The 23940-nt window shown below is 39.5% G+C and overlaps 1 protein-coding gene and 1 pseudogene across 1 annotated transcript; one reads left to right on the top strand and one right to left on the bottom strand.

Moving 5' to 3' along the window:
* The first annotated feature begins 1040 nt into the window (after positions 1–1040).
* On the top strand, positions 1041–19324 carry LOC145466640 (uncharacterized). Its single transcript, XM_081450355.1, has 5 exons — positions 1041–1115; positions 2691–2996; positions 7239–7473; positions 16660–18146; positions 19127–19324. Exons 1-5 carry the CDS (start codon positions 1095–1097, stop codon positions 19322–19324), a joined length of 2247 nt encoding a protein of 748 aa, XP_081306481.1. The 5' UTR covers positions 1041–1094.
* On the bottom strand, positions 11931–13394 carry LOC145466174 (bifunctional 3'-5' exonuclease/ATP-dependent helicase WRN-like; annotated as a pseudogene).
* Positions 19325–23940: the final 4616 nt, after the last annotated feature.

Below are 23940 nucleotides of genomic sequence, written 5' to 3'. Positions count from 1 at the left end.
AGATTTATACGCGCAAAAACAGAAATTCGGTCACACATTCTTCACTCTAACCACCGCGCGGTCGACTTAATAAAAAGCAGAAAAGTTATAACGCCGCACGAATGACAGACAAAGAATGTTTTCAGCAGCATACCTATTAAAACGAGTCGGAATTAGAATAAAAAGGGATTTAAACCGGGGGTTGTATTTAGATAGACGTGGTCCGAATACGACACATGTGGATAATTAGTTTTTGAATTGTGATCACCCCCAATGCGCACAGCGGCGGTCAATTTTGCCTTAGGGTACAACGGTGAGAATTGACTTTACGAGAGAAAAAATTACGCTGCCCACCCCCAAGTGCAGCTTAATTGTTATGCCGAAAGTTTTGCGAACAACGGCGACGATTTTGGCTTGGCTTCGGACGAAGTCCCTCAGGGCTACCAAGAACAAAAGGCTATTCATTTTTACTGAAAGTGAGATGTTGAGCCGGAACAATAGACCATTTCTTGATACGGTGTATTCGTTGTTCTATTTGTCTGCGATACGGTATGGACGAGGAAGAGACCAAGGGGAAATATATTCTTCTCCGTGGTAGTGTGGCCGCAGTCGATAAAGGAATTTTCGCTTACTTGAGACATATTGCGCGAGCTGCTGTTTCTGCAGTGTCATCAGTGAGAGCAAATAGCCAGAGTCAACCAGACACGGACCTGCCGGAAACAACAAGGGAAGAGGACTTGGAACCAGCAAGAGAGGACTTTGCGACTTGGTATCAAGCAAGAAATACTTTTGGAACAGAATTTGTACCCAGGGGAGAGTTATTTGAAGCTATTCTTGGAGCGAAACGACATTCAGATAGAATAGCCCTTGTTGGCATTAGACGTAAATCATTGTGTCTTGAATGTAGCACAGCGGACGTAACTCGACTTTCGGACGAAGATGTCAACTTGCTTTTGGCGATTTCTGCTTCTGAATTGAGATATCAAACGTTTAAACAAGGGCTGCAGTTTGGGCGCCAACTTTTACCAGGCGACTCAGTTTTTGTTTCAGTGAAAGGAGTTAATTTGCGTGGTGTTGTTCGTTTCAAGGGGGAATTACCGTCTTGTCTTGGCACTATGTTTGGAGTTGAGCTGCCAGTAAGTAGCTTGTTTGATGCAAGTGTTCTATCTTTGAGGACCGTTCACAAAATTTAAATCGGATTGTATTAACATAACCTACATCGGATCGGATCAGACAATCAAAACTTCATGTAGGGCCAAGTCCGATCGGACTGATAAAAATACCTGGATTGGATCAATGGGGCCCGTCATAAATTCCCCCCTTCCCCATCCCCCACCCCAAATCGAAGAGTATAAAGCTGGTAAGACTAATATTTGGAGCCTTGCAGAATGAGCAACACCTGCAGGTTTTTTAAATCCAATTCTGTCTGATCCTGGTTATGTGAACACCCTTATTTAAGCTTTTAGTGATGAAATTTCTATCAGCCAAACCTGATTGTAGAATAACTTTCAGTTTTTAAACTCATGAATTCTCAATTGCACTCATTCTCATTTGCAATCATAGTTATGTAGGTGTCCCCTTAAAGGGCGCACTACTGGCAAACTGTTTATGGCGACTTGTAGGCAGATTTGAATGAATATTCGCCTTTAGTGGTGGGAGAAATGAGGAAGGTTTTGTTTTGTAATACCTTGCACAGCAGGAAAGATGGAGGACTTTGTTAACCAAGAGTTAGCCATTGTGAGTAGTGGTCAAATAAATAAGTGATAAGAAGATTAAAGTCCAGCAATCATATTTCATAGTTGCGACCTTTTTAACTATTAATTTGTTTGGTCTTGTTTTTGCTGAGAATGCCCTCTAAGAAATGAAACCACTGATATGCAAAGGACAAACTACTAAATGTAGATTGGAAAGTTAAACTGGCAAACATTGTTTAATTTTATTGCCCACCACGCGCTCTCATTTCTTAGAATCGGAACATGCGTTTGAACATTTTCCTCAAATGAAATGTCTTAGACTTCTTTCCTGAAGATGCTTGAAGATTTGTTACTTTGATGTTTTGAGAATTTTGACAGTTTCCTGGTCCTAGGATTTATTTTGCTCAACAAAACATTGTTGACAGTAGTTTTCCTCCCTAAATCAGATAATTTGGGGAAGTACTGTTATTTACATGCAATTTCCATTCTCACATAATTTGTTGTAAGCTTACATACTTGTTGAAAGTGTGTTAAAGGGCTTTTCCTAAAAATACCATTGGTAATGCTCTTTAATTTGCAGGTTTAGAATTGACTGTAACTAGTAATTAGTAGTTCAGCCTCATTCAGTGTCCTAGCTATTAGCACAGTGGAATTTAGAGTAAGAGCCAGCTTGGGCTTCAGTGCTCTGCATGTTCTGCGGATGAAAGAAACCTAAAAATATGTTACTTCTGAGGCCAATGGAAAAATAGTAAGAGTAGATCACAGATAAATACAATAAGTATGCAAATGATATGAACATTTGGTCTTTTCGGGAAAATCTCAAACCTTGCCCTTGTGGTATTGATCTCGCTGTTGCTCATTCACTTTGGCAAGGTCTGGGCTTGAGATTTTTTCATTAAGACCTTACTTTGGTTGTAAAGTAGTTAACAGATTAGTTGCAATGATCATGATTATTTTTTCTGTATAGCGTAATTATCATGAAAACTAATATAGATTTTTTTTACACATTATTTCTAGTATGCCCAATGGCAGGGAACATGTGATGGGACATTCGAAAACAAGCGGTACTTTGAATGTACACTAGATTCTGGGGTTTTTGTTAGTCTTGATAAATTGACACCTCGAGGAGATACAGTTTTGTCATCAATTCTGAAAGGAAATGTCAAAGAAAAGTCACCTCAACAAAGAATTGAGAATTTACTTGAAATGAATCAAAGAGTTGTGGCATTCATTGAGGATCATCCAGCCAGAGGGACTGTGCGGTATATTGGTGAGGAGGAGGATGAAAGTGGAAATATACAAACAATTGTCGGATTGGAACTGGTAAGCCATGTTATCTTGGAAAGTAATTAAATTGTACTGTAAATATAGGTACGTAATAATTTATACAACTCTGGGGCAGATACAGGATTTTAGAGGAGGGGGTTTGAGATACAGATGGCTGAAGGAAGTCCCCTATAGGGGGATCCAGGGACATCTGCTGGCATCCTTCCCTGGAAAATATTTAATCTTGAGGTTTTCAAAAATGGGATTAATCCAGCATTCTGAGGCCAAGTCAGTGTGTTATACACCCTAATACCTAATTATTTTTAATTTAGGGGGTTCACGTTCACAAACCCCCTAGATCTGGCCCAGACAACTGTACGTTGAAATTACATACAATTTTTTTGACATCTTTTTTGGCATACATATTAATTTTGTGCACATATTTTTTGACCTGGCATCATGCAAAATGTACCATCAAATTTTGTCTTTTACTGAGTGGGAAGTCTATGGAATAATTAACTGGGATGGCTTAAGGGCTAAGGCCGAGCCCAGTTCATATGCTTGTTAATATATCTACAAGCCACAGTAAAATACTGGTTTATATGGTGTACTCTATTTGTTCTTTTTTGGTTGCTTGGCTTGAACATAGTTGCCTCCAGAGAGCAGTGTCCTTTTTCTGGTGTTTCTTCCTTCCATTTGTTGCTTTATTCCCTGTTTGTATTCTGCATTTCACGGGTTTATGATATCATCTTTCGGAGATGTCTTCATTTTGGGATTTATGTGGTCCAACTTGATCTTTACTGTTGTTCTTCTTGTTGCTTCATAAGGTGTGATTCCTGTGGCTTGTGGTCTATAAGCAATTAGCATGTCTTGTATCACATTCTGTCTCTCGAACAGATCTTTAATCCCTTGCAAACTTGCTATGTGCTGTATCTTGTTTAGCATGTGCATGAACCTCTCTGCTTCACCATTCGCCTTTCAGGGTGAAGGATTGTTAATTTATGGTGTTAAAATCCTTCTTGCATTGCAAATTCAATGAGTTCCTTAGAGTTGAGTGGTGGTCTGTTGTCGCTCTCAATTCTCCTTGGTGTTCCATGAATGACAGAGATGTGCTTTTTTAAATATGTTTGTTGACTTGGCAGTTGGTTGATGCTACTACATATAGCTCTACAACTGAGTATGTGATCCATTTGTCGATTAGAAAGAGGTTACATAATATAATGACCATCTGGGTGTATATGGTCCACTGTGGTCTAGGGATACTTTACCCAACAGTTGGCTTGGGATGTTTGAATTGTTACATGTACATTGTTAGGCTCCTCTCTGTTCTCTGTTCCTGCTGCTACATGTATTTACCTTCAAAGCTCTGGCTGTGTTGTTCATACTGTTCATTAATGGGGACCACTATTTTCCTCTCAGTAACTGCTTGGTCTTGGTCTTGCCTAAGCATCCTATACTGCGTCCTATCATGACAACTTTTCCGTAGAGGGCTGCTTGCAGTGCGATAACACTTCTCTGAATATTAATCTTTGTGGATCTGATAACTGATATTTTTTACTTAAGTATGGCTTTTTGTCCTTATCTTGCTTGTGTTCTCCCAGTCTCCCCTGGCAGTTCTCTCGATCCGTGTTATGACTAGTACAAGCTCTGCACTTGCATTGATAGTCCTTCTGATGATCTTCTTAGTGTTTTTTCTTCTGTCAGGCAGTGTGTGTCAAGAGAGGTAGTCTAGGGGGTCTGCTCCATCTTCCTTTTTCTGTACAATAGTTAATAATCACTGATTCTACCGGGGCTGCTTGCTGTTGGAGGTATTCATGGTCTGAGTCACTGCTTCTCTCTGATCAGCCTCTGCTGCTCTCTTGACTTGTCCCCTGTACTTTTCTTTGATTTGGTCTCACATTGCAACAAGAGGGATAGTCATTGCTGTCTGTAGGATGGGCAGTTTAGGTCTGGTCTTACAGTGGTTGCAGCTTTTGTCAGGCGTTACCCTTTCTTGTGTTCTTGCTTCCACTTGCTTCGACTTTCTGGGTGGTCACTGTGATGGAGTTCTGTGTTATCTTCTTTCGCCTTCTTTCTCATCTCTTAGCCTGAACTTCGACTGGCGTCTTAGTTTGGATGCCTTCTAGTCTTTCATGTTTTTCACTTGTTGATATCTCCCTTTTGGTTTTCCATCTAATAAATCGATCATCATAAGATCTGTTCGGGCCTGCACGCTAATTCTTTGGAAAACCATAAGAAAAAGGTCCCATATGAGGGCCGTATGCGTCGAAGTGATATAGTCGGAAAAATGCGTACGGCCCCGCAAAATCGATGCGAGTTATTAAAAGAAACAATTTTGTTGACGCAAAATTTTATTTTCTTCAAAATGAATGATGAAAGCGAACATTCTGACAGTGATTTTTACTATCTTGCCGAATTACCATGCAAAACTAATTAGTTGTCAACTTACTCTGAAAGCATAGAGAGAAAGTAAACACTTCCTGAAATGAAGAAGTTCACAACTTTATCAAAAGCCAACAACAAAATGGTCATATGATAAAATACTTATTGACTGAGTGAGGTCGGCGCTCGGTCCGCACGCTCTCACCTCGAGCCAAATATTTTCTCGTCCGGCCATCCCACTCAGTCAATAAGTACATATTATTAGATGTTCTAGTATTCTGTTCATGATCTTGTCTTTGAATTCGAAATCGTTCGCCTTTTCGCGTAAACGCGCGTAGCTAACAATGCTCTCTCCTAGTTCTGGCCTGTGTTTGCTGAATGTGTATCTGGGATGGTGTTTGTTTATCCTCAACGCGAAATGATTGTCTAGTTTTCAATTTAGCTCCTTGCAGTCGTCGTTTCCTACCACAGGAGTCGTGTCTGGAAGGTTGAGTGCATGTGTCTTGACATCTAGTTAGTAAAAAAATACCCCTTTTCGCCTGAAAATGTTTACCAAAATCAAAATAATTGAAACCATACCCTTTGGGGTGATACATGCATATATATCATAGGATATTTAGTTGAATACTCTGCAAGGTGGAGGAGAAAAGAGTGAAACGACAACTTACGTATATGAGTGGCATTGAGATTTTGTTGTTGGAATGATATCCTCTGTGTCACTCTGTGGAAAATTTGTTTAAGGTGGCTCAAAACAGTTTCCAGCGCTTAGATTTCGATGGGTCATTATAACCACTCTTTATCACTTGATGCTACAATCATGGCATCGAAAAGCCGCCCAATCATTGCCCAATCAAAATAGGTTACCATAGCAACAGCATGACCTAAAAACACCCTTTCGAAAATTTAAGGTGGCTCTGAACCCCACCAACAGAATTTTTCTAAACTTTGCCAAAAATTGCGTCTTATCATGCTTATCAAATGTTGATAATATATAAAAAAAATTCACCGTGCCATTTTTGAATTGTAAGCCCCTAAAGCTGTAATTAGTATAGGCAATCATATGGTTTCGAGTTCACTTTGGAATTAATTTGCACGAGTGAGCTTTTTGAAAACCTCACAAGTGCAAATTAATTCCAAACGGAACGAGAAAAACCGTATGATTATTAATAATATAAACGTGAAAAAGTTCGCGTGGAGGAAGTGCCGGAAGATCTTTCTTGATGCCATTTTTCTCATTCAAGAAAACTTTTTTTCAAAGTTTCCACTCAAAATTTTCGTCATCATTTTACGTGATATCATTGGCGGAGAAAAATTCCTATTTTCTGTCAGCCAATCATAATCCAGAATTACCACGTGTAATTTCCATTGGTGTTACACTTTTTGCACCGGTGTTACACTTGAACTGGACTGCTCTTAGCCAATCGGAATCGAGTAATTTTTTTATGTATATTATTAAGGGTATTACAATGACCCATCAAAATCTAAGTGCTGGAAACTGTTTTGAGCCACTTTATTCAGGCGTTCAAATTTGCCATAAATCAAACTCCTCTTTTATTGAAGCACAGTAGTTTAAACCAATTATTTTGAAAGCGATATGCCCTTGCCTAACTTTACTATTGGTAAGTGTCAAAGAGTCAATCTGTGAGTAAATTAGTACTAATTTGAGTATATGAGTATGCGGGGAGTTACACTAATAATATGGGGACTGACTGACGGAATGAAAGAACGAACAAACGAACTTACGAGCGAAGGAATGAATAAATGACCGAACGAACAAACAGTCATGCTCATTCGTGAATGAGCATGACTGACTGATTGACTGAGAGTGACTGACTAAATGAATGAGCGAACACACAAACGAACGCATGCATGGATGAATGAAAACTTTATTTCTTTTTCAACCTCGTTTACGTGTAGGATGAAAGGATTGGGAGTGGCAATGGAAAACGGAATGGACGGCAATTGTTTGTTTGTAGCACAGGATTTGCACGCTTTGTTGATTTAGAAAGCGTCATACCAGAGGGCCACTTTGATGAGAACCCTAAAGAGACTACAGGAAAGAAAACGCTGGACAAAGAGGATGCTATTCAGGAACAAATTCGACGAGATGAAGCTTTAGCGAGATCGATGAGTTATGATTACAGAACACCATGTAAGTCAACACATTCCTCAGATTGCCATAGATTCATTTACCTTGTATTGCATTATTGCTGTTTTAGTACAGAGTGCACTATTAGGATGGGTTAGGGGGTTTTCGTCCACTAATTACTGAACCATTATGGTGTTAACTTTAAAAGTTGTATGATTCATTTACTGTGCGGCCTGCTGCCAAGCACGGTTCATAATTAGCTCAAAGTTCGTTCATTTTTTTGTCGGTGATTTAGCTCGTACCCTGCGTGCCCAACTCCACTGCCAAAGTGCTGGGAGAGCAGTGGCATACACTTGACTCCTCCGTGAGGCTTTTAGTTTAAGGAAGGGAGGGCTGGAAGGTTGGTAATTTTCGAGCCACGGAATATGAATATCCATCTTTTCCGAGAGGGCACGGTAACGAATCCTGCAATCTTATTGGTTCTTAGCGCGGTCCGGATTTTCTCATCTCTGAACACGGTCGCGGTAACAGCTACTCTCCCTCGCAGCCGTTTTTAGTGTCGTCACGCAACGCTCCTCACACGGCTGCTCACGTTCGAACAACATACCTTTCTCTTTGTTGTGAGATCACTAACATCGTTTCTGATGTGACCAATCAGAGCAAAGAAGAATGTGATCAACATCGTTTTTTCCGCGAACTCGCAAGTGTTCTTCTACAATGGAGGAAACACCGAAAAAGCCGGTGTTGCAAATCGATCTTTGTTTTATTTGTTCCGTTGGAGTTGAGAAAAAAGAAAAAGTCTGCATATTTGGGAAAAGTTCTTTCGATTCCTCAGCGATTTTTAGATCCTGCCTCGATGTTAATGTTAGTAGTATTCAGATACCAGCGAGTTGTTAATTTGCAAATCCTGCCATGATAGCTGCATGATAGGCGCCTTATCAAGTTCAAAAAGGCATCTGGTCACCTCGAAGAGCTTAAACAGGAATTGAAGGGAATCTACAAGGATCGCAAAGTTCTAAGAACGAAGCATTCACTAAGCAAAGACAACAATGGGAAAACCGCAGAAGCGCACCTTGGGAAAGCTGCGAAGTGTTTATAGTTCCCGAGTAATAGCGCGCTTGCCACTTGTATTTCTCCTGGTGCTGTAGCCAATTCTACCGTGATTAGCCGACAGGGAAGTTATTATGCTCGGATAAAGTTGCCCATTGGCCTGTATCCTATTCGAAGTCATCCTCACGGACTTGTGCCGTAGGCTTTCCACAGTCAATTAGGAAGACCCTTGTGCGAATTTCGTCAGGCGATACATACCTCGACTATAAATGTCTTCGAAGAAATAGTGGGACGGTCTTACATTCATTTCTGTGACTTCAAGCGAGACAGGTTGAAGGAATTGGATGCCTCAAAAGTACATTCTTGGATAAGTAAGCTCATAAAAAATGTGCTCAGGGGCATTAGTTAACAAATAAAGAAGCCTAAGCCGTGTATTACACTGTGATAAAACACTACGGGCATTTGAGAACACGAGGGAAATGCATTTCTCGAGTGTTCTCAGATGTCCGGAGTGTTTTATCACAGTGCAATACACGGCTTAGGCTTCTTCATTTGCTTTATGATATAGATTTTATACACGCAAAACAATAAAACACACTTTTTCTATGTTTTATACTCTGATAAAACATGGATTTTTGACCGATCAGACTGCGCGTAGGGTCCTATCTATATTATAAAGGAAGATAAACAGAAATAACGGAACATTTGTTGCCGCATCTGAAATGGAAAAGAACATAACTTTGAACAATTCAAACTGTTTTTCTAGTTTGAACTGATAAATGTGCAAAACGTATGATGCCCCAGGAGGTACTGAGGTGAAATAGTGTCAAGTATATGTGAATGAAGAAGAATTGTCATTACCTGGCAAAAATAGTCCTAATCAGAGCCCACCAAAAAGTTTGCTGGACACGAGTAAAGCTCACCTGACCCCTTCCTTATACCCATAACTCCTTCCACTGCTCACTGAAAATTCGGATGATCCCTTGCATGCAACTACTTCCAGAAATTCCCTGGTCATAAGGCAAATTTAACTCTGGGAAATAGTTGTTGCGTGTTTAAAAAAAAATCCACACTCGTACTCAACACACTACAAAAAATCGTGACCCCATGGAAAATGCTATGGATCGCAAATTTCAACCCCCCAAAATAGTAAAAAGGACTCACATATCACCATCACTCTTACGCCTGAGTGCCCTCCCTCACTATCTTTAATCTTTGATTAGTATAGTTGCCATTAGCAAAGCCAATCTGGCAATGGCAGTCTGGTATGAGAGACGACAGACACCAAGTAGTAATAAAGTAGTAGTAAGTAGTACAGTGGAAAATATATATAACGGCGCTGTATCAAGCGGCCACCTTGTATTAAGCGGACAGTTTTCAAATTCCCTGGCAATTTTTCGCTCATGCAAACGCTGTATTTGCTACCTGTATTAGGCGGCCACCTCTTTTCAGCGTCCGCGGCCACCCTGTAGCAGTCCTATGTTTGTCTTTGTTTGTTATTTTTACCTGTATTAAGCGGCTACCCTTGAACGGAAACTAAACCACGTCTTTTTACATATGCGGTATTTTAGTGTGTTTGAAATGCGGTCCATCATCATTGACATAAAGGAGTATCATGTACAAAGCTACTGCAAACTGATAGTCGGTCGCTTAGTATCGTCAGCGCTTTTCAGATTTCCGCAATGTGCTGAGGTACAGTACCATATCACGAACGCCTTTAAAATTGACATTGAACCACGCCCAGTGAGTATTTTTAGTGATCCTGTATTAAGCGGCCAGTTCTTCAAGTCCCGAGGGTGACCGTTATATACGGGTTCGACTGTAGTAATGTAATCTGAAAAAGTACATGTACTGTTAAATAATCAAGTTGTTGCCATCGTTTCCTTATTCATATTTTATAAATAGTGACAAGTTGTATTCTAAATATTACTGCTCATTATACAAACAGAATGAATATCTCAATTTGAATCTGGCAGAAGCACCGCCTAACAGATTCAATTCAAAGTTATAACCAATTCATTAGGGTCTATGGGGGCACACATGAATCTTGCACTGTATTCGCAATCAAACTTCAGCTGTTATATTGGCTACATCTATCAAACATTATCTTTCTTATAGTAAAACAGACTTCACATGTGTTATGACCTGACCTGATAAAACAATCATGCAGTTGTTAAATTATGGCATGAATACTTTTCGCCAGCCAATCACATTTATTCTGACATCAAAACGTGTTGAAATTACTATAGCAACAATCATTAACTTCCCATCTACAATGTGAAAAAATAAAACAATAGGCAGGGGTAGATTGGTCAAAACTGCTGGTGGCATTGTGCCATCTTCGATTGAATCATTGGCATTCATTCTTCCTGCAATGCTGAACTTTTTACAGTCAACTCTCTCGTAAGTGGACACCCGCGGGAATTGGAAAAAGTGTTCATTAGTAAAATTGTCCGCTTACGAGAATGATTTCCATAAGTGGGCACTCAAGGAAAATATGGTGGATGTCAGCTTACAGGAAAGCTACATTAGCGGGTGTTAATTACATGTTACAGTTACCGGTTTAGATGAGTTACTAGATCACATTCCTTTGACGATGGCTGTATTTGTCACATTGTCCACAATCATCTCATAAAGTTCATCATCTTGCAAAAATTCCTACCATTCATCTAGCAACTCATAAAGTTCATAGCCGTCAGTATCATTTACAGTAACTATTGCATCACTGTTAGCATTAATGTCTTGAAATACATTGATAACAATTAAAAGGATTCTCTGTACATACCTTCTGTCCCATATTTCTACCAACTTATAAATGTCAGCCATTGAGAAAAATCCTCTGTGCATGCCTTCTGTCCCATATTTCTACCAACTTATAAATGTCAGCTATTGAGAAAAATTCTATGCAAGTTATCCAGAACCTGTGATATTTGTAGGGGGCGGGGTGGCCTCATGGTTAGTGCGCTCGACTCCGGAGCGAGCAGTCCAGGTTGGAGCCCTTGCTGGGGACATTGTGTTGTGTTCTTGAGCAAGACACTTAACTCTCACAGTGCCTCTCTCAACCGAGGTGTATAAATGGGTACCGGCGAATTTAATGCTGGGGGTAACCCTGCAATGGACTAGCATCCCATGCGGAGGGGAGTAGCAATACTCTTAGTGGCTTTTTGCTACTGAAACCGGGATAAGCTCCAGCCTGATGAGCCACTCGGCTAGTATGCAGACTTTACCTTTGCCTCTACCTGTGATATTTGGTGCCGGGAAAATCCCAAAATAAACTGTAAATTTGTTAAGGTCTTCACATTACCATTTGCAGTGGTACCAACTAGTTGCAAGACAATGGATTTGTAATACTCTATCAAATTTTTGTCTACAACTTTCTTTAGCTGTTGTGACACTTCTCTTATTTTAGATGAAGACATAGTATTGTTGTGTGTTTTGATAGGATATTTGGTAATGTTATCTGAGTGTGTCTAACCACATCTGCATCGAGTAGCGCAATTGTCACAACAAAGGTGGGGTTGTATTGGATACACGGACAAAGACTCAAAGTGATTCAGAAAGGTTTTTCTCCGGCACTCTTCAGCCTCAATGAAAGACTTCATACGGGTATCAATATGGCTCAACATAATTCCATGATACAGAACATATGCACCACTTTGGTGGCTATCCCTTCCCGTCCTACCAGTTTTTTGAACATAGGACTCCATATTTTTGGAATGTCCAAAATGTGTGACCCTATGAACACCTAGGCAGTCAACGCCTATTCCGAAGGCTATTGTTGCTATTATTAGACAAATGCTGACCATTGTCAGGCTGAAAGGACTCCAAAATGTTTTGCTTATTGGCTGTAGGAGTGGTTGTCATCATGTCAATGAGGACATTTCTGGAGTCATCTCAAACAAACATATGTTGCCCTAAAAGAGCTTTAATAGTAGCATAAAGTATACCACACTGTCTTAAATTTTGGCTATAAATAGTAGTTCTCTCAGTTTTCTGTCGATTCTGTTTTAGTTATTTTGGCATCGGCAAGCCGGCCAAAATAACATCCCAGTTCCATGTCTTTATCCATATATTGCACAACATAGGCGACATTTAATTTGTTCGGACTTGATTACTGCTGGATTTTCCATGCACAATTTCGTTGCAGTTGCAGTCAGGGCTGCTATTGGCACATTAGCTGCGTCAGTTACCTTAATTGGTTCAGCTAGCTTCGAGTAAGAATCGTGGGATGCTGCCATTTTCTTGTCCTGTGATATTCACCTTCATTAAAGAAAATAAACTGCATTAATCTATTTTATCACATTTTCCGTTGTTTTATACGCGTATTTATACAGACTTTCGACTGCCTTACGACATGCACTTCGTCAACTGCTATGACATACAGATTTTTTAGAATACACAGGGTTCGTCAGCGTTGACTTCCATCGTTCGTTCTTCAGCCATGCTTCAGGTGATCCATAAACTACCGAATATTGGCCATTTTCTACGCGAGTGCGTTTATGATCCTCAAGTGAACTTATGTTGGCTGTTTTTATCCCTAACTCCTTCAAATGAGACACCTGATCCTCCATAAGGATTATAAATGACAATGTGACCAGGCTCTTCTGAGATAAAATCAAACTCGAAAGCTTTGCTACTTTGGCTGTTGCACACTGACTCAAATTGTACATAGAGTTATATGATCTTTATCATTTCGTTTTCTATAGTTTCTTTTTTGTCTTACCGTTCTTTATGTGCCTGAATAGTGTGAATAAAGATTGTTGTTGTTGTAGTGCTTGACACAGTAGAGATTTTCCGAAACCAGTGGGAAGATTGATAAGTACATCCTTTCCTTCCTCGACTATTTTCCTAATTCCTGTTTCTTGTTGGGCATTTAAGCTAGAAATTCGGAATGTATTACTTACAACATTAAACGCTTCTTCAAGGGTCGCCATACTTCAACATGAAACATGCAATATGATTGGTTAGATTACTTTAGCGCGCACTGTTCTTGGGATATGTCACCTAAACGGTGATAGGTTGAAATGGCATAAAGGAATGTTGTTCGAATGTTAGCAGCCGTTTGTGGGGAGGAGGGTTGCGTGATGACACTAAAAACGGCTACAAGGGAGACTAGGTAACAGCGGGTGAAATTTGACGTGTTATCACTTTTCGTGAGTGAACTAGTGGTAATCGTCAACCTTTGCTCATCTTACACTTCCATCGACGATTTATCTACACAAGTGTATCTATTCTCTTTAGAATGGCAAGGAAATTACTGTAAGTAATTCAATCGAGTGTTTTAAAGTTGTGAGAGTTTGTTTGGTTGTTTGTAACTTGGCGCTGTAATGGCGCGTAATCTTTTGTTTCTCATCGCGTACAATTTTTACTAAACAGCTGAGTGAATTTCAGTCGAGTTTGATCGTTGGTGTATTTGAGAGAATTTCTGTGGAATACCCTTAATGAATTTCGTCGCTTTGTGCTATTTAATTTACGGTATAAAAGACTGATTTCAAGTGATTCGCAGTGACTGTCAGAAATTGCTTTCGTTGTATAACTTCTAACTTTGCTGGAAATTTCACACCGGAAAAGTAATTTCGCCCTATTTCGCATTGTTGTTTAGTTCGCGACACTAGCTCGCATAGCATGGCGCATTGTGCACGCTGTCGTTTAGTTTGCTTCATTGTTTCGCATCGTGTGCACGCTGTTGTTTAGTTAGCCTCATTGTCTCACGGTTCGCGCATAATCCACCGTAGGAAAAAAGATAGCAACTGTACATTTTACCACAATACCTTGCGAACCTAACACAGCCCATATGTCACAAAGAAAGCCAAATTTTTACAATATTTGTTCCTGTCCTAAGCACACTGAGTAGCCTAAGTTTGAGAATTTCATAACTCTTCTGTACGTTTTTATGAGCGTTGTTACGGTTTTCTTGCGCTAAGAACTATGGGGAAATGTACCAGTCGCCATCTTTTTTCCTATGGAGGATTAGCTTGCTACTTTTGTTACCGCCTTTGCCTGCTTCGTTTGTATTGTATTTGCTTTTTGTCTTCGCTGAATAAACGTGTTCTCTCTTGCTCGGAGTTTCGGCTCAACTTACTGGCGTTTTGTAGAACTGTAGTGGTGAACTAAATGCAATAAATATTAATTTGTAAGAAATGTATCTGTTCTTTAAGACACGCTTTTGTGACAAGTGTCTGAGTTAGTCGTTGCAGAGATTTTTGGTCGCAGGCGGCACGCAAGCCGATTTAGAGACACAGTGGCGTAAACAAACCCACTTGTAAGCCAGTTTACGATAGGAAAAAAATAAACATGTTATTTGCCGGCCTGAGGTCGGTTCATGTGGTGAAACACTGTGACCGAGGTCTTGAAAATACTGCGCGGGCCGCTCGGGCATGAAAATGCAGTTTTTCCCTATAAGGACCGACCTCAAGCCGGCAAATAACACAAATGCATATTAAGAAAACAGCCCTAAGAAAACACGCGCGGTGATTGATTAAAAATCGTGTTTCTATTAAGCAATTAGATTATGAGCGAGATTTCTATCGCGTGATAGTCGACAGAAATCGAAAGTAGAATCATCTAATTGTTTTAGTATAAATCTACTAATCGTTCACAATTTTATCTAAATCCTTTTCGCAAAGAAGTGGCGGTCATTTTGTTAACAAGGGTACACAGCTACGCTACTCACTATCTATCACAGAATAGATAGTGAGTAGCGTAGCCAATCAGTGAACGGTATTCGTTATAGAATGCTAGTAGATTTGTACTATTAAGCAATTAAATTATAAGGTCGATATTTCTATTTAAACAATAGAGTGTTTCCGAGGAACTATCGGCTGATAGTTGCCCCGCGGAAATTTGATGTTCTTAAAACAAATATTCGCCCGAGAAGCGAAGCTTCGAGGGCAAATATGCTAGTTTTAAGAACATCACATTTGCAAGGGATAACTATCAGACCGATTGTTCTGAGACAAAAACACTCTATTGTCTTTATTGTTCACCCACTAAATTTTCTTCCGCGCGCCAGTTCAAAATTCAAATTGATTTATTTTCAACTTTTTTAGATGAAAGCCGTGAAAGGTCGTTAAAGCCAAATGTAAAATTTGAAAAAGAAAACAGACAAAAACCCACTTAATACATTGCAATTGTTTACTTTCTGTAAGCCCGCTTGTTTACAGAAACATTTTCACGGACGAGTACTATTCATCCGGGTATTTTCCTCGGACGGACACTATGGGCTGATAGTGTATCTCCGCGAATGAACACTATCGCGTCACGTGATCATTTTCAACCAACTGAATAAGAACGAGAGAAAATTTAGTGGTGAACTATAACGCGTGATAGTTGACGAGGGCGCAGGGCAGCCCGAGTCAAACCGAAAGCGAATAATCTAATTGTTTAGTATAAATCTAGTAGTCGTTCAAAACTTTATCTAAATACTCTTCACAGACACCTCGAAAACGCAAAGAAGCGGCCGCTATTTTGTTAACAAACGCACACTGCTACTCCAGTCACCATCTATCATAGAATAAATAGTGAGTAGCGTAGCCAATCAGAGATAGTGAGTAGCGTAGCCAATCAGAGAACGACATTCGTGATAGAGCGCTAGTAGATTTATACTAAAACTCGATAGAAACACGGTGCATGTTTTCTATTTCTTAACTATTATACTGCGCTTGGCAAAATTGAGAGAAGTCAGGAAGTGATATTCATGGATATCGCAAAACAATATACACTGTTCGAAATCCAGTTGTTCCACCTTCTGGTGCCCTGGAAAAACGGTGAACTATAGATTTATACTTCTTGCCTACATGGAAGTCGCAGTGCTGCTTGTTCGCCGAGTTTCAGGACATTTCATCGGAGTTCTCAGAGCGATTTCTTCTGTGGAAGAAAGCCCCAAACTGATTATACCATTTTATACCATGCCGTAGGAAATACAGCCAATCATAATACAGGAAAGCCGTTGAAGATTCGACGGTATTGCATCCAACCTTCCCATCATGCGCTGCGCGCATCGTTGGTTAATCGTTAATCGTTGCTTAATCGTTGGTTAAGCAATTTAATCCCTGATTAGCGCTAATCGCGGGTTTGAACAACCGGGCCCTGATAACTAACCAATGACATGTAAACACAGAAATGACATTAACAGGTTTGAAAGGCAAAGGATCCCGAACCTGTTTCAAACACTACCAAACTCGCATATTTTGTCAACAGGGTACAGAGAAAAAGAGCTAGGAGAAGACTCGCAAAAAAAACTGAGGGAAATGGAACAGCATTTGAAAAATGTGCGGAAGGAAAAACAGCAACAAGAAGAGAACTCACAAAGAGAATTGAGGGAGATGGAACAGCTGGTGGCGAAAATGGAACAACAACTGAGAGAACAAGAAAGACTATCGGGCGAAAGGGAAAAGCAATTGACAATTTTCCAAGAAACATTGCGAGTAAAAGAGTTGCAAGAGAACATCTTGCATGAGCTGCTGAAAGAGATCGACGAACAAGAAGAGAACTCACAAACACAATTAAGAGAGATACAACAACAGCTGATAGAGAAAGATAAACAAGAAGAGAATTTACAGAGGCAACTAAGAGAGATGGAACAACAGCTGAGCGAACAAGAAGAGAATTTACAAAGACAATTAAGTGAGATACGACAACAGCTGAGAGAGAAAGAAGAAGAAGAAGAGAACTTACAAAGACAAGTAAGGGAGATAGAACAACAGCTGAGAGAGAAAGACCAACAAGAAGAAAATTTACAAAGACATCTAAGAGAGATGGAACAACAGCTGAGAGAGAAAGACGAACAAGAAGAAAATTTACAAAGACATCTAAGAGAGATGGAACAACAGCTGAGAAGGAAAGACGAACAAGAAGAGAACTCACAAAGACAACTAACAGAGATGGAACAACAGCTGAGAAGGAAAGACGAACAGGAAGAGAATTTAGAAAGACAACTAAGGGAGATAGAACAACAGTTGGCAAACTCACAAGGGCAATTTCTAGAGGACGAAAGTGCTAACTTACACCAACAAGTCACTGCCCTAGAACGACAGCTGAGGGTAAAAGACCAGCAAGTGAATGAATTGGAGATAACTCTTTCAACAGCTCAGCAAGCATTGAGTGAACATCAACGCCGACAGGTCACACCTGACTGGGTCATTTCCCGTGATCAAATTCAGCTGACAGATAAACCCCTTGGTAAGGGAGGCTGGGGAAGTGTTGTCGAAGGGAAATATTGTGGCTGTTCTGTAGCAGTGAAGCAAATCCATGAGTTGATTCTTTCCCCTCACAACCGTGCTTTGTTTGAAAGAGAAATGGACATTGCTTCAAGATGCCGCCATCCTTGTTTGCTGCAGTTCATTGGAGCAACTTATGACGAGGGAAGTCCTTTGTTTGTAACAGAGCTTATGGAATCAAGTTTACGAGCATTGTTAGAGCAGAGACCTCTCGCTGCAACAGAAGTCTCCATTCTTTCTTTAGATGTGGCCCGAGCATTAAACTACCTTCACCAAAAGAAACCTTCTCCAATTATTCACCGCGACATCAGCAGTGCTAATGTGTTACTATGGCGACAGGGTGACCAATGGCGAGGCAAAGTGTCAGATTATGGAACTGCAAATTTCATGAAACATACCATGACAGCTGCCCCTGGAGCTAGGATTTACATGGCTCCTGAAGCACTTACTTCAAAACAAACAGTCAAGGTTAGCCATGACTTGCTTAAAGTTTTCCATTTTTCATGTTTACATGTAGACTGGGCGTGTAGACACACACATCTATGATGTTTTAGTTGTAGGAACAATTTAAGCGATTCACGGGATGACTTAGAAAATGAAAATGGTTTAGAATTGCTCGCATTATTTATCAGCAAGTACAGTGAAACCCCGCTCTACGGACACCCGCTTAATACGGACACCTGCTTCTCACGTACAGTTTTCTTTGTCCCGACAACTAAAAAGCTCATATATTTTCTCTTATATAAGCCTGCTTAATACGGACACCCGGATAATGCGGACACTTTATCATGTCCCTTTGGTGTCCGTATTAACGGGGTTCCACTGTATTTACGATGCTGTTTTTATAAATTTTCTTCTTAATAGCCCACAAAAGAACTTAGGCAGGTTGTCAAACCTGAAGGTAATTTTAGTGTAAAAATGCTTGAGGTTCAAAACTGAGGGATCTCCTTCCGGGGACATCTTTAAATAATCCCGTTTTGGCTGAGTCGCGTGACGCCTGTTAAGAGCGATCGTTCCCGTAAAAAGATTTGATTGATTACGATAATATAACCAAACCTAAATAGTGTTTACCGTTACAGTATGTGTTTTCCACAGATAATAAGCAACCTTAATGGCAGCTGCCCAAAACCTTGCAGTATGTGAAAGAACCACAACGTAGGTTAATGCTCCATGAAAAAGAGTAATCGTATTTAAGGATTTACACTACAAGATATTTGAAAATTCTCTCAAAATTGCACTCGCTTTTTTAGATCCTTAGTTGCGCTGGCCTTCATCCAATTACTCATATATTATATGACAAAGAAAATCACGAAAGCGCGTGCGTTAATTTGATGAAGTTATTTAATGAAGTTACTTTCTCAGTTATATAATAAATAACTATTTATGCATTTTACCTCCGAGTCGCTGGAGTAGATATCTTCAGTGTGTTTTATAATCGTTTTCTCTAGGTTGATGTGTACAGTTTCGGCGTTCTTCTCGGTGAAATGTGCATCCAGGAATTACCAGATCCTGAAAGGCGTAATCAACAAATCGCAATGGTCACAAACCGCCTGCTTCGTGCCCTTATACGGGGATGTCTGCGGTCAGAACCTGAGAAAAGACCAAATATGGAAGACATCATTGAGCAACTTGAAGAACCAGTTTAATGTCATGTCATTGCTACGTTGTTGTTCTCAAACTACATGTAGGTTTGATTATTCTAGTCCAGTATATATTATTGGAACAAGGTTTCACAATATTTAGAGATTTTAGAAATGGTAAGCAATTTACTGAAATATATTCTCCCAAACGTCGTCAGTCATGGTATATATAGTGAACAGATTTGTAGCGAGATTAGATCTAATCAGTATAGCTAGTGCCAAAGATGCCTTATATATATTTTACGATAACGATTTTTATGTCGAATATATATAGATAATACATGAGCGTGCGTAGATATGGAATATATCTGCGAGTGTTCAACTCGATGTAAAGTTGAACACGAGAAGAGATATTCCATATCTATAAGCAGCCATGTATTATTTTGTTTATTATATAGACACACTGATAACGACGTTTTTGACGATTTTCCGAAGATTTCCGACCACTTTCCGAAGACTTCCGAAGATTCTACAAAAATTGTCCGAAGGCCACACGGACGTTTCAGAACAATTTCCGAAAATTTGCGAAGATTACCGAAGATTTTGGAAGATAACCGAAGATAACCGAAGATTGCCGAAGACTTTTGAGGAAGATCCGAAGATGTTTTGATCATACACCAACAAAGTTATGTACAGTTTAAGGGTCTAACATGATATCAATGAAGTAATCGATATCGTCACTAGTGAGGATATGGAAAATACGCCACCCGAGTCCCGGATGTGGTTTCGTATGAATTTTACCAGTGCTGTATTTTCCAGTAAAACACTCGTGTCTATATAATAAATATTTAAGAAATAGAACACATGTACCGTGTTTCTATCGAGTTATAGAAACACGAGTGGACTTTTGGGAGAACGAGAAATGCTGCACAGCTTTTTCGAGTTCTCCCAAACTTGCACGAGTGTTTCTATCACTCGATAGAGACACGGAGAACATGGTTTCTATTTCTTTTAGAAAACACCGCGGCGAAAAAAGGGAAACAACTTGTTTACTTTGATCATCTAAATGTAAATTCTCTCTGCTCGCGCCATCATTACGTCAACAGCTCGTGCTAGCTCTGTGTTTCTATCGAGTTTCAATAGCATTCTACTAGTATACTAATGGAAATGCCGTAATCTGATTGGCTGAGCCATTGAACACTATCCGCCATAAGTGTGCAGTGGCTAGAGGTCGTCTAGGCAATGGGGACGTTTAATAAAATTCCTGAGAAGTCTGAACCAAGGACATTTACGGTTTCTTGACTTTTTAAAAAGTTGATATTATTGAAAAAATTGATGCGCGCGCGCACTTAACTTCAGTTTTAAATGACAGTTCAATCCGTGCGACCTTTTTCAGGCGCAAAGTTTAATAATACGTCAAGAAATAACTGGAAACCGTTATTTGAAGTCAATTCTAGTAAGAATTCTACTAAAACAATTAGATTATTCGCACTCGATTTCTATGAGGTAATAGTTGATGAGGCCGAAGGCCTCATTTTCATTTCATTTTATTTATTTATTCCATTCTAAAATTACAAAGATAAATATAAAGTAGACAAGTAAGAGGAGAAATGGAAAAGGGCAAAAATATAGCAAGCTAATTAGATGCCCTTGTTTAATTGACAATAATAATTAGGGTAAAAAAGTTAACTTAACATAGGAGAGGAAGAGGGCCGAAGGCCTCATCAACTATCACCTCATAGAAATCGAGAGCGAATAATCTAACTGTTAAATAGAAACACGGTTGTTAACCAATCAGCACGCGTATTTTCTTAGGGCTGTTTTCTAAATCTTATTAGCTGTTTTGGTGTGTAGTATCGCTGTACATTTTTACGAGTTGTGCCGTATTTTGACAAGCCCGTAGTGCGAGTCAAAATACAAACAACGAGTAAAAATATAAAGCGATACTACACGCCAAAACATCTAATTAGCGATTTATTAAACAACTGCTGCAGTCAATAAATTTATCAATGAAAGAGGAGAGTGTGACAGTTTTCCGTGCGCGCGCCGACCTGTATGGTAAACAGGTATCCTACTGTACAAATAACTGTACAATATCGCTGTATATTTGTACTGTTATTTGGACGGTATTCGCTGCAGTTGGATAAGAAAGAGGTTTATTTTTTTTCATTATGTTCCATATTTTTTTTTTTGGCATATTCTCAGAATATTGCGAAAACAGCTGCTCGAAGAAGCCTTGTAATATTATCTATTGACTGCTTAGAAAGGAGTTCTGTTCTCAAGAATGAGAGTTGCTTTATGTTAGAATACCATTCGTACATTCAGTCATTTCAAGTCAGCTTTGACAAAGACACCGGTGACATAGTTTCTTTTTGTTTTTAGAAAACAGTCCTAAGAAAATGCGTGCGCTGATTGGTTTAAAACAGGAGCCATAATCGGGGACGGAGACCGCAAGCGCGCGCCATTTCAAGTAATTGGGGTTGTCCCCATGATATGGGACAATAATTCTATTTTTAGAACAAATTGCTGCGAGGATTTTTGCGGATGTCGCGCGGGGGAAATGGCGTCCGAAATTCCAGAAATGTTTCATGTTCTGGCCCCACAACTCAACGCGTTTACGTCTGTTGGAATTTTGCTTAAGTATTTTCGTCGTAAGCTGCTCCAGTTTGAGTGAAGTAAGACAGTGTCGAATTTAGGTATGTTCCGCTGTAAGCTTACATATATCGCTGACCAAGTTGGGTTCCGACTGATGCTTCTTTTACATGAGCTGTACATTACTCCACTTTAAATTTCACATATGTTGAAGATTAACAGCTTTTCCATTACACAGCAAAAAACTAGCTGGATATATTTAGATATAGCAGAGCTTCAGGACTTCATAGTTTCCTAGCTCCTCTTGCTACACGCTTGCGAGGAATTTGTCAGTCTATCGCGACCGAAAAGTAAAACAAAATAATTGCTAGTTTGAGTTTCGCTTGAATTGTAAGCAACGCTTGATGTTTCATCAAGGCTTAATAACTTTACGTCTGTAGATACTGCTCAGTTTTACTCGTGTAAAAATCCAGCAAATTCTCTGTTGTCGATGAATGAGAGCGCCCGCCGATGCGTGTTTTGTACAGTCAGTAAACATGACAAATTGTACTTCCGCCGCACTTTCGTGTGAAAGCGTACATCGAACTCAAACAATAGCTCTATAGTTTTTAAATATGTTTAAGATTGATAAATGTTTGAGAACATATTAAAAGCTACGCTGAAAATATGTGAATAAAGCAGAAACAATCAGCAAAGTTACGATGACGCTTTCTTTAATCAACTTGGAATAACGATTTCGATTTTGATGATCGAGTTATCAAAACTCCTTGTCTATTTTCATTTTCGCAGTTTAAAACTTCACTATGCTTATATTGAAGAAACACACATGATGTTAGTAGCCTTTTTTGCATTCGTGAAATTTGTTGCAGCATCTCAGCACAAAAGATAACGAAAGAAATCTTTGTCAAGATTTGTTGACAATTTAAAACACCGACTCGGACTTGAAAGTGCACGAGCGACAGAGCTGAAAAACGACTGCGCATGAGTAGGGTTTTGGCGGGTGAGTCGACGAGTGGTTGCATTTTCGATCGTTTGATTAATGCAAAGATTTGGCGCCATTCGATGTTAATTTTTTGGACTAATATCATCCGAGAAAAATGGAGAAGATGGAACTTTCAATGTCATTTCAGTCAAGCAGATGTTCCTGATATCCTGAACATATTTCTGGCTATATTGACGGTCTAAACACAGCAAATTCTAGCAGACATCGGTCGCAGCGCCATGGTGAGTAGTGACCGCTTTACGCTTGTTAAGTTTATTTTAGATACTACTTACAGGTTAAAAAAGTGTAAATTTCAACTCCCTTGTTGTCAATACATCTATTCAAATGCTCTTGACAAATAATTATATATAGATGTAACGGACCCGCAAGGATAAACCTGCCACGTAAGCTCGCATTTGAGCACATCAGCTTACATTTGTACTTGAGCACTCGTTGCATGCTTTTGGACCTCACAGGAACAAACTGTAAAGGAAATGATTCCTTCTTCATGTTGAAATATTTATGTATTTACCCTGCCACTCAACATTCCTGGAGATATGACAGAAAAATTAATGGAACGCTGAGTATTCTTACTTGTGAAATTGAACAGAGAATTTGGAAAGGTAAAAAAATATCTGCTCTCATGGGCTGACCTTGACTTTGCGGATTTAAGCTTATATTTCGTTAATAACGAGTCTATAAAGGCTTACTTTCTGGATACAGTAGTCGGAGTTCAAATTCAGTTTGGTGCACATTTCTACAGATGCCTTTCCTTATTTATCTCCCCGTCAATTTAGTAAGTAACTATAAAAGTTAGTCAATGGAGCCTGAAATATGCACGGAAATGCTCAAAACTTTGAGTGAAAAACTGTGCGCAAAATTTCCCTCAACCAAACGGTAAGAATTGCCTGTCTCGACGCTGCTTTCTCGGGAATTCTTGAACTGGAAGCAAGCCCAGTAGAAGGTCAATCACTGCAGCAAAAATATAAGAAAGGGAGAAAAAGGAAAGGAGAAAAAAAAAAATGAATAAGAGAAAAACGAAAAGTTTACAGATGTAAACCACACTTTCTCTTTGATTTCTACGTATGCCCTGGCCAAAATGTCGTAA

This window comes from Orbicella franksi, chromosome 13 (assembly GCF_964199315.1).
Source record: "Orbicella franksi chromosome 13, jaOrbFran1.1, whole genome shotgun sequence".
Lineage (NCBI taxonomy): Eukaryota > Metazoa > Cnidaria > Anthozoa > Scleractinia > Merulinidae > Orbicella > Orbicella franksi.
Note: the sequence above shows the minus strand (reverse complement) of the source record. Positions and strands in the feature narration are given on the sequence as shown.